The 12138-nt window shown below is 42.9% G+C and overlaps 1 protein-coding gene across 1 annotated transcript; it reads right to left on the bottom strand.

Moving 5' to 3' along the window:
• Positions 1 to 9139: 9139 nt before the first annotated feature.
• Positions 9140 to 10191, bottom strand: LOC147640232 (uncharacterized). Its single transcript, XM_086824982.1, has 2 exons — positions 9343 to 10191; positions 9140 to 9229 (listed from the first exon to the last, which is right to left on the bottom strand). Exons 1-2 carry the CDS (start codon positions 10189 to 10191, stop codon positions 9140 to 9142), a joined length of 939 nt encoding a protein of 312 aa, XP_086681108.1.
• Between the last annotated feature and the right edge of the window lie 1947 nt (positions 10192 to 12138).

Here is a 12138-nt window from a genome sequence, read left to right as displayed (position 1 = left end):
TATATTTTCCTGACCCAGCGGAGAGACGACAGCATAAGTGGTTTGCAGGGCAATATGTCCACACCTCTTGCGACCGCTGTGCAATGCTCTGGCACAACCTCTTATTGGCTACTATGATCCTGTTAAAGCTGAAAATGGTGCCTGGCGTCATTCTATATCATTCGACAGACTCCTTAGTTGCTTTATTCCTAAATGGAAGATAATAGCTCCCTTGTCAGTAAGTGGACGTTTGTATCAGGGCATGGCTATGGCCCAATACTGTCGTCATATGCGTCTCCCGAGGAGATTTTGAATTCTGGAGCCGAGCTGCTCTATGTACATATTGCAACTTTTATATAAATATAAAAATATTTTTCAGAGAAATATTCCTTGTTGTATAAGTGATTGTTTGTGTGGACGATCTGATAAAGAAAAATCTGTTATCGGACATATGTCATAGATCTCCAATAAGATCATTGTCTTGTTTAAGAAATTGTTTTCCGAACCTCTTAAGTCTTAGGATCTCGTGGATAATATCAAAATAAAAATTTAATAATATATAAATTTTTGGCAGAATCATGAGACAAGGAAATCGTGGTCGTCAGCCAGACCCTGTCTCTGAAGATGATGAGCTTGATCCTGATGTTCACAAGGCTCTTCATAGGACTCAACTCGGACCCTTCAAAGAAGAAGGGGAGAACTTGGGCGAGGCTGTGGAGAAATGGGTGGAAGCCATGGAAGAGTATTTTGACGTCACAGGCTACAATGAGCGGAGCAAATGGCTCTTGGCCGGCTGAAAATAGTGGAAACAGCTAGGGTAGCATGGAGGAACCACTGTGACACCAACCGTCTGGACAGAAATACTCAGTCCTGGAATGATCTAAAAACCTAAGAAAGAGATTTTGTCCTCCTGGATTTTTGAAAACCAAAATGAACGAATTCTTAGAGCTAAAGCAGGAGAGCAAAACCATCGAGGAATATCACCAGGCCTTTGTTCTTCTACTCAAATATTCACCACCTCTAGATGAAGAGCAACTCATGGCCAGGTCCCCAGACACACTAGTCAAAAATGCCAAGCCAGTGTCCATGGCTGAAGCAGTAAGAATGGCAAAAGATTTTGCCAAAGCCTTTGTAGTAAAGGTCCCGCCAAAGCCTGCACCCTCTAACTTTAAAAGATTCCAAGCCCAGGGAAGTACTTCAAACTTTCCACCCCCAAAGAGGCAGCAAGGCCCGAATCAAAATCAGGATGCAGGAAGATTCCGAAGTGAAGGAAGACCCTTCCCCCAGAATACTTTCTCAGTAGCCCCACCTCTTTCAAGAAATCAGAGGGATGAGCTCAGAACTGAAAACCGATGTTTTGGATGCCAGGGTTTTGGTCACCAGTTAAAAGACTGCCCGACTCCTGCCATGTCAAGGGGACAGGGAAGTCAAGGACCCCGAGTTCAGAGACCAACCCCTTCATACCAGTCTAATCAAGCTCCGTCTCGCCCAAGCCAGGGTAACCCCAGAAGAACTCCAGCTCATCCATCTGCCTCTGTCCAGAGTAATCTCAGAACTCCTTCCCAGAACTGGGGCAACCAAAGAGAAAGAGTTCCGCCTCAGATTGCAGCAGCCAGAGCGGTCACAATTTCATATGTAGTAGAAGAGGAAAAAGGACCGAAGCCGTGGGAACTTTCTTGGATCTCAGCACAGCTTATCACCTTGAGACCGATGGTCAAACTAAAAGGGTAAATCAAGTAATCGAAGATATACTTCGGTCATGCTGTGGCAGAGAACCCAAGAAGTGGCTAAGCTATCTGCACCTAGTCGAGTTCGCCTACAATGCTTCTTATCACAGAAGTATTGGGATGAGCCCTTTCAAAGCTTTGATGCAGGCAATTCGTAAAGATATTAAAGCTGCCCAGGATCAACGGAAGCAGTATGCAGATAAGAAGAGGACAGACACAGAATTCAAAGAAGCAGATATGGTCTTCATTCGAGTACGGCCCAAAAGAAGTTCTTTATCTCTTGGGAAGTACAAGAAGTTATCCCCCAGATATTGTGGGCCATATCTGATTACAAAGAAAGTAGGTGACTTAGCCTACGAGCTTCTTCTGCCTCCTCATCTCAAAGTTCATAATGTATTTCATGTAAGCCTTCTAAAGAAATATGTGCCAAGCCCAAATCATGTGCTTGATGATGAGATCTTAACCTCTTCAACCCAAGGGTACATGGAACTCCAACCTGAAGAAAATCTTGATGTTCGAGAAAAGATTCTCAGAAACAGAATTCTCAGAGAATTATTGGTAAAATGAAAGTTCTATCCTTTTGAAGATGCCACCTGGGAGAATGAAGCCGATCTATTGCGGGATTATCCCTAGTTTGTGAGATGAGGGCATCTCGCGTTTTTCAAGTGGGAGAGAATATAAGATTCCTCCCCAGGCTCTCCCAAGATGTCCAGCATCCTCCCTTGTAAATCAAATCCCCCTTCAGAAATATAAAAGATTTTGTTTCTATCAGTTTTGGCCTAGTGAGAGAAAATATTCTAGAGAGATAATATTCAGATATTAAATATTTTTGGATAGAAAAAATTGTCATCTTATTAAAATAAGTTTCCCTGAAACAGAAGTTCAAAAAGATTTTCAGAAGGTGCATTAGAAATTAAGTATAATCTGTTCAAGAGGCATTATCCTGGGGGTGAAGATTTTTTTGAAATTTTAAATTAAGGTTCCTATGGACCAATAAGATTCATCCAAATGTAGGGAGGAGATAAATACAAGAATAAAAGAAAAATCTCCCAAAAATGAGTAAATACTCACATAAGATGAAGAGTTGACTAAGGACAAGGTTAATAGTTAAAAAAGAGAGATATTTAGGTGAAATGATGCATTTTTGACACCTCTGCATGGGAAAATTCTCCCCATGAAGAAGGCGCCTATTTCACATGCTTGAATGAGTTTTAAACTCCCAAATAATGAGATATTTTTTCTCTCCTCTCTCCTGTTTCAGTTAGATCCAAAAAGTCACCAAAACTGACCCAAAAATGATCAAAAATTGACCAAACTGATCTGAAAAATTCTAGAATCAGTTGGCTTGGTTAGAAGCTCACTTTTTCCTATAAATAGAAGCCCTCTCCTTTGTTGAAACTCAATAGTGTTATACACTGTTACCCTGCCTCTCCCAAGTGCCAAAAACAGTGAATTTAATTCATAATTCATTAGTTTTTGACTCTCCCTCTTCCAAAAGATTGGTGACCACTCTTGTCTCAAACAAGAGTTGAACCCTCAAACCATCAAGCCAAGGGAAAGCTCTCAGATTCATTAGTAAGTTGGAGATTCTTCTCTTTTTTATTCAATTCATGGTTTTTTATGATTTTTTTAATGATTTTTTGTCTTTCCTATCTTGCAAATGATGTTATGTCTCATTGTAAAAGACATTTCCCTCTCTTCTCTAGTAAATCAACCCTTCTTTATCCTAGCTAAGTGATAATTGATGGAATTAAACTTTTTATAATGTTCTCTTGTATAAAGTGAATTTTGATTAGTATAGATTACTTTAAATCAATTAGAGTTAATTTTTATGACAAAATCAAGTATGAAAATTTAAAAAATGATCAACCATACAAAGGAGGCTATGGCAAAATTTTTAGAAATAAGAATTATCTTTTATTATGCTAAAAGAGTAATTCCTATCAATTCTATACTCTAAGAGTGTCATTTTCATGCATAGAAAATGCATATTGATTATTATTATTTTATGCATAAAAGAATAATTTTCTTTTATTATAAAAGTGTTACTTTCATCAAAATAGATTTTTATGCATAAAGGAATAATTTTTTTTAATTATGAAAGTGTTACTTTCATCAAAATAGATTTTTATGCATAAAAGAATAATTTTCTTTTATTATGAAAGTGTTACTTTCATCAAAACAGATTTTTATGCATAAAAAAATAATTTTCTTTTATTATGAAACTGTTACTTTCATCAAAATAAATTTTTATGCATAAAAGATTATGTTTTTATTATAAAAGTATTACTTTTATCATTTTTAATTTTCATGTATAAAAGTATGCATAAAAGATTATTTTTTTATTAAAAAAGTGTTACTTTTATCATATTTGATTTTCATGCATAGAAGTATACAGAAAAGAAATTTATTTTATTATAAAAGTGTTACTTTTATCATAATTAAAATTCATGCATAAAAGTATGCATAAAAGATATTTTTTATATTAAAAGTGTGATTTTTATCATAAATGATAATTATGCATAAATAAATGCATAAAAGAAAATTTTTTTATATTAAAAGTGTGATTTTGATCATAAATGATTTTTATGCATAAATGGTTGCATAAAAGATAAATTTTTTATATTAAAAGTGTGATTTTTATCATAAATAATTTTTATGCATAAATGGTTGCATAAAAGATAATTTTTTTATATTAAAAGTGTGATTTTTATCATAAATGATTTTTATACATAAATGGATACATAAAAGATATTTTTTTATTAAAAGAGTGATTTTCATCATAAATAATTTTTATGATGATAAAAGTGACTTTCATCAAAATCGAATTTTATGCATAATTAGATGTATATAGAATCTTTATAATTAAATAAGGATTCTCCTTAATCCTCTATTTAATTTTTATAAAAATTAAAAAAATAAATAAGAAGATAATATGTGAGAAAATTCTACCATTTCATATTCACTAAAATGGTAATAAGAAAATTCAATTAAACTATCGAAGTCGGAGATTGAGATAAATGATTATTTTATTCCTTTTAAGAAATCCATGTTTTAGAAATCTGTAAATAAATATTCGTCGAATGAAACTTAGAAAAAGAGAAATTGAAATAGTACCTTTCAAGAAAGATTGTTTAGGAAGAACCTTTCCAGACCACCCAAACTCTGATTCAGACTATTGACCAAGATCTAATCCCTTCATCAATGACAATGTGATCAGTTCAGGAAAAATGCACTCAAAACACCCACTGAATCGGAAACTAAGTTAAGACTTTTGATTTTGATCTGAGGATCAAGTAATCAGAATTTGAGAAATTCTGTCTGGAATTCAGACCTGGATCTAGAAATATTGGGATACGGATTTAAGATTTATTCATGTATTCAAAACAAAACCAAAACTGAAAACTTGCATAGAAACCTTGTTTTCTTAAAGGACTGTCTTACGCCAGAATGCTGGAGGGAGCATTTGACATTTATGTCTATCTAAGGGAAGTTCGGTTGCAACAGCTGACGGGGAGTGTTCGAGGGATAGCTCACGCGGCAAAATCTGCCAAGGTCTTGACCAGCCTCGGTATGGTTAAAATGGTGCACTTCCGGTACGATGGACGAGGGCCGACGAAGCGGTCCCTGAGTGAAGTGCCAGGACACCTAAGGAGGATCCTGGAGGGTTCTGACTAGGTGATGCACGAGCTCGCGGTGCCGAGGACACCCATGTGTATGTCGTGGAAGATATATATGTATGATGACGAGAAACTTATTATAATCTGTTATTGGATCTCATTGTTGACTGGGTGGTCTCAATGGAGAGTCCAGAGTGATTCTATTTTGTGAGAAACAAAGACTCAATGGAAATTTTGAAGTATGACATGTGTAACCAGTAAATTGTTTTGTCAATGGATTATTTTTATATTAAAGTTTTAAAGAGGAGTGTGTGCGTATCTGTTTTCTAAAGCTAAAGTTAAGAAAGACATTTCAATTATGGGTGGATGAGTACTTGTTTGGTTCCACCGATTCGAGTGGTAGGTGGTGGCTAACCCATGGGCCGGATGGGGTTAGGCTGGAATCAGTGGAGTTTTTAATAATCAAACTGAAAAATCTTAGGATTACGCTAGGATTCGATTAGCTAGTTAAATTCCCTGATAAATTTCTCAATTGAGTGGATCAACGGCTGTGCCTGATCTTGATCAGGAAAAAAGCGTTGAAATTTACTCAGATGATCAAATTATATCAGTGATAGTTTCCTTCTATCTGGTTTATTCAGGTGAAGGATAGTTTAGAATTGATCTCGTTAGAAAACTCATTAAGAAAAATTCAAAAAGGTGGAATCGTCTCCGCTTTCCGGGCATGGGAAATTTTCCCGGTTTCGGTTTTCGAAGTGACCACTAGTCTAGTCTCGTGCCCGGACATTCGAGGGCGAGGCCCCGAATGAGAAACCCTGCCCTGCGCACGAGGGGGCTGCTTCCGTTGTCAGCTACCGGGAGTCTAGTGCGCGGAGGAGGCAGAGGGATCTCACATCTTGCAAGCCACCCTTGTCAATGGGCAAGAGTGCTTCGTGGATATCCTCTTCCTCGTCAGCAGACCCCCGCCCTGGTACCTGAAGCCAGAACCTTCACGGCCAAGGAGGCCGAGTTGAACCCAATCCAGATGTAGCCGTTGTTGCCGAGGGGAGGATATGCACGAAGTGCCCTTTCCCATTGATGAGGGCGACTTATCTCGCGTAGTGGCGACATAGGACCTTTCTAGACTCAGACCCCTTTGCTGGCGCGTTACAGGATTCCGACTTTCTGTCCGCTTCCCGCGCCTTTGCAAGGAGTTCCATCCCCTCCTTCCAGCACTTGGGCAGCTCCTAGGGTTAGATTCTTAAGGCCCTCCTACCGCAGTAACCATTGTTATCGCATGGGTTTTCCTTTTGTTCGCAATCTCATCGCCTCACCATAGAACCTCCCTCACTAGATGGCGATTACCCGTCTTGAGGGCTCCACTTTCTTGCCACATGTAAAGTTTTCAGCCTTGGCTGGCCATTGTTTTGGGTGCCGCCAGATGGGTCACCTTGCGCGGGTGTGTGCGCCTTTGCGCTGACTCAGCCAAGCCACCGAGAACTCGAGTTGGGATGGCGAGCCTGATGGGCGTTCAGTTCCAGATGTTGACCGTTGGTGCCTTGCTAGCGACACCCCCCCCCCCCCCCCCAAAAAAAAAAGGAGTCCCCAGTGTGCAGCCGTGCAGCGTGGGCAACCCTGTTTAGGCTTTGCCACCACCGACATGGTAGGCTGGGTGGGGGGACCGCACCCTGAATCCGATGTAAAGGTCCTTCCAACCATAACGAGCATTTATCCCCAGGACATGTCTGAAGACCTGTGGAGCAGTCACAGGCTGGTGATTCACGGTCATTCACCAGTCCTGGAGAATATTGCCTACGAGGCAGAAAGCTCCACGCCTCCACACCCCCCCCCTCCCCCCTTCCTCTTCCTCCAGCTCATTCTCACCCTCACCCTCAAGTGGCTGGAAGGCCCACTCCTCCCGTCCCCTCCCCCCCTCTCTCTGTGGAAGCACCAGTGGCTCCTCCCCAGCCTCCTCCAGCTTCCCATCCTCTCTCGTAGCCTCATCCTCTACCGCCCCTCCCTAGGATCTTCCTCCCTCGTGCATCCCCGCCTTCCCCCCCTTCAGCTCCTTCCCAACACAGGGGGGACTATCCTCTTGTAGTAGTGCTGGATTTGCCCAAAGCCCAATTGTTCTTTGATCTAGTGGAGACAGTCATCTGTTCATTATCGGAAGATTCTTCCTGGGGACAGTCATTTTCTAGTCCCAGCTTTTGGTCCTCAGGGGAGCTGGGGAGGGATGTGCATCTCTATTCTCGTAGGCAGTTGACTCCGGCACCATCGTTCCAGACAGTGCATGGTGAGTTATTCTTTCCCTTGAGGAGGACCGTGTGCGTCTCCTCAACATTTATGCCCCCAACGGCACTCATGACACGGCTGATTTTTCAAGTTTGTCAAGGCCTTTCCCAGGTGTATTATTGGTGTATGGGGAAAGATTTTAATGTGATTGAGGGTGCCAAGGATCGTCGTGATGGTAGCTATGACGCCACTGTGGCTCGAATTGAGAGCACAGCTTGGGCAGAGCTCCTTTCCTTTTTGTGTTGAGAGGACAAGATGCCTAGAATCTACCAGAGTTTGCTTGGCTCTCCAATAGTCTTCTTTTCTTCAGATCAGATCGTCATGCCAGTGCTCCGAGTCTATCCAGCTTGACAAGTTCTATGTTAATGAGTGGGCATGTGATAGGGGCAGCACGGTGGGCACTCTCGTTTTTCGGTTCATGCACCAGTAGCATAGTTGTCAGGTACGAAAAGTTCAATTCGGTACAGTACGTTCAAATACGGTCTCGGAACGCACTGCTAAATTTTGAAAAGAAAAATACGGTGGAGGTACGGCCCATTAAAAAATACTTAAAAATATAAATATAGATGCAAAACTTAGAGAAGTTATAACTTACAACTTACCCAAAACATAAAAATTTAGAATGTTGCAACTTGCAAGTTGCATAGAAAATGAAAGTAGACAAATGTACATGTGACATGTCAAAGAGTCATGAATATATATAAAGCCGCAAAAGTCAACATGCCACATAGGCAAATACAAAAAATGTGAGTACAAAAATGCAAAAAACCCATAGAGGCTAAAAGCCTATGTCACCATCTATGTCAGGACTCAAAGCTATCGCTAGGCTCTTCAATATCCTCACTAGAGGAGGACACCTCAGAGCTCCCACAAAAATCCCCATTGCTAAGAACGTTGCCCTCATCATCATATTCGGGCTCCCTAATATCACCATGAACTGCCAAAGAAGACTCCGCAATAGAAGCATCCTCACTGTCTAACCGCTACGGGGCTAGAGCTCTGACTCGTGGAGCCACGTCTAACATAGGTAGCAACTAGGCGATCAGAGCCTCGGGGGCCAAAAGTAAGAATGGGCCGAGCATGTACTCCACCTCTAGCTCAGCAGCCACGACGAGTGCGAGAGACTCGTCTATCAATCTCCTCTAGCTCTTTGTAGAGCTCTGCATATATGGCCTCCAACTCTGCATTACACTCCTTGTGGACACTTTTAAGAGTGTCCACCATCAACTTGAATTCGTCGACGTTTATCTACAAGTTTTATAATTGATTAGGGACTAAATAATAAAACATGGAAAGTTATGTAAGTCTAACATGTTACATAACAATATACCTGTCTAGCTTGACTCATATCGTGCATTGCACGTGCCATGCGCAAGTTATTGTGGCAATAGACCAACTGCTCTAACTGTCGTACTCAATCGATTGCGTAACTTCATGTGTATAAGTGAGTAGGAACTCCAGTTCCTCTCACATGCACCCGAAGAGAAATCCTAATCCACAATAAAAATAAACAATGTTCAATGAGTCCATACTATGGACTTAAAACTCGTCCTCAAACAAGCAGCCCATCTTGCGGCAATTGGACGCATTGTTCGCCGTAACCACTTGAACCACATTTTCGGGGCCAACCTACAAGAATGATGGATGCATGAAAAAAGAAAATAAATGAGACTTGAAAGTTGAGTAAAAGGCAAAGACTAAACTTTCAAGCTTCAAACTCAAAAATTAAAGTTGTATCTCACCTCGATTATGGCTTGTCGAATGTGGCAATAGATGAAATCGTCCGAGGTTTTCTTCCCCGCGTTTCCGGCATCCACACCCCGCAAGAAGTAAGTGCCAAGAGAGCAAGATACTAGAGTGTTGAGGATGCCCCTCTTCTTTCTATCGGTCCATCTGTCGAAGAGGATGGAACACCCATACTTCACCCATCCCGCTCGGATGGGCTGGAGGGTCTTGTTGATTCTCTCCTTTTCTTCATCAAGTGCCTTCGTGCGCATGTCGTTGTAGGTGATACCATGCCAAGGGCCATAGCATGGTCCTACTTCAGCAATGGCCCTCACCATCCTTTGCCATTCAAGAGTTTTAATGACATGAAATGCGAGATTACACTCAATGACCGTGCGTGCAATCTCCACATTTACGTCTTGTTGCTTTGCTCGGACCCAAGAGAGAGAGGCCACATTTGCTCCAGTGGAGCCTCCAAGAGTGGCTTGCCTCTTGAGTGTAACCTCAAACTCACTTGGTCTCTTTGATGAGGGATTGGAGTTGGTGAAGGGGGAGAAGGATGCAGAGAAGGACGAGGAGGATGTATCCCTTGCCGGCGCGATGACTTCGTCTTGAGCGGCGGCAACAGCGGAGGGGACTCTTCCACTATCACATGCTTTGCCAAGCAAGGAGTACTTCACAATGCCATTGGAAATGTCTTGAGGGATCATCTTGCAAGGTGCAATTTGCCCCCCCATCTTGGAGAGAGGTGCAAGAAGCCTAGTGGCACTACTAGTGTAGGCCTTGCCACAATACTTGCAAGTCCACTTCCATGCCCCTGACTTCCTCTCGTTCTTCTCATAGGGGTAATGGCATGCAAAGTTCATGCTTTTCTCTCATGGTGAAAGAGGAGAGAAGGGTCCCGGGAGAAGGAAAGGGAGAGGGAAGGAGAGGCTTGAGGAAGAGGGAGGGAGAGGCTTGAGAAAGAGGGGGAAGCTTAAGGAAGACTCAAGAGGGAGAGGCTTGAGCCTTGAGGAAGAGGGAGATGCTTGAGAGAGCCTAGAGGGGACTCAAGGGAGAGGATAGACTTGAGCAATGAGCACTTGTGAGGATGGGGTTGGGGGAGGACCTATTATATAGATAATAGGGAGAGGCTCAAGGCTCAAGCAAAGGCAAGTGGGCAACCAAAGGGCCAAGGCAAGCAAGCAATGAACCCATGGGCACCCGTGTGTCAGGACCTAAAAGGGACATTGGATAATGTCCGAATAAGTCAGAATAGGGTGGACCTAAAGTAGGCGCCCATCTGGGGTGGCATAAAGTGTTGTGTGGATGTGTGCCCTACGCACACCTTTACATGGGATGCCTGGGCCAACCCAATGTTAGAAGTCATCTCCTGTCTAGATTTATACACCAGGGCCTTTGTTGTGGGTGTGCCCGCCCTTATCAGGTGTTTTATCATTTTTCCTCACTCCCCGCATTTTTCCCCTATTTTTTCCATTTTTTCTGTGGCTTGGGAGGCAGCCATGAGGCGGCTGGAGGAACAGTAGCTGGCCGACTGCCAAGACATCAGTAGTGGACTCCTGTGATGCTAGCCGACTGGATGCAAGCAGTCGTGGGCATTATCAACTACTGGCCGACTGTTGCTACAGTCGTGGAGGGACTTTTCAGCAGGCCGACTGCCTATCTGGGGGCATATAAATAGGCCCCCAGCCCCATACCACTATTTGTATCATATTCGGGATCTTCTTGTGTATATAGAGCAGAGTTACACGCCTACATCTCTCTCTCTCTCTCTTGTGCTGTTTTTCTGCCTGCATTTTTGCTCTTGTGTTCCCAGATCTGGTCATCATCTCCGCTGCGTATTTTGACATGGTATCAGAGCCTAGGCTCTAGATAGGTCTTGGGATTTGTGTGAGCAAGAGGGGAACTGTTTTGTGGCTGATTGGTGGACTGTTTTGGGCTGATCGGGAAGAGAAGGTGCAAGAGGAATTCGGGCTGATTTGCTAGACAGCCACTTGCAGGTTTTAGTTCTTCTTTGTTCCCACCCACCCACTCTTTTCAGAGTACATCCCCGCTATGGCAGATCTGTTTGAGATGGCCAAGAGACATGTGAAGATCCCGACACTCCCCACGTTCCCGGTGGACCGTCAGTTGGACGGGAGCAACTACGACATATGGAAGGTGATGATGGAATCCGTTCTGGAGTCTTACGACCTCGCCGATTTCGTCGTTGTTGGTATTCCACGGCCGGAAGTAGAGGAAGGGGAGTTACCGTCAATCCAAAAGGACCGGGAGGCCCAGACACAGATGTGGGATCATGTCAACGCCAGGGTCCGTTCGTTTATTTTCCTCAACTGCACACCGCAGGTAATCAATCATGTAAAGCATATGACGCTGGCCAGAGGTATATGGCAGCATTTGGCCTCACTTTACAATAGGGTATCGCCCATGAAGAGGATTTCCTTGGAAGTACAGATGCGGGTTATGAGCCCTGCAAAGTCGTCGACGATGCGGGAGCATATTAACAAGCTGCACGCTCTTCAGTAGGAAGTTCTTCAAGCTAGGAAGGAGATATCGTCAGAGGACATGGCCATAACGTTGCTGTCACATTTGCCCTCTTCGTACTCAGCATTTTACTCGTCTTTGATTACCAGTGGCAGGCTCAGTACCATCACGTGGGAGGAGCTTATGCCCATGGTCCTGGACCAGGAGGAACGATTCACGAACCCTCCTCAGGGTGGAGGTTCGGAGGCCTTTACTGGCCAACGGTCGAAAGGCCGTAACTCGGGCAAAGGGAAGGCTTCATCGGAGAAGTCTTATGAGAAGAAGTCCGA

The sequence above is a fragment of the Cibotium barometz genome, chromosome 3 (assembly GCF_041138505.1).
Source record: "Cibotium barometz isolate CiBa-2024 chromosome 3, ASM4113850v1, whole genome shotgun sequence".
NCBI lineage: Eukaryota > Viridiplantae > Streptophyta > Polypodiopsida > Cyatheales > Cibotiaceae > Cibotium > Cibotium barometz.
This window is presented reverse-complemented; position numbering and strand designations above follow the sequence as displayed.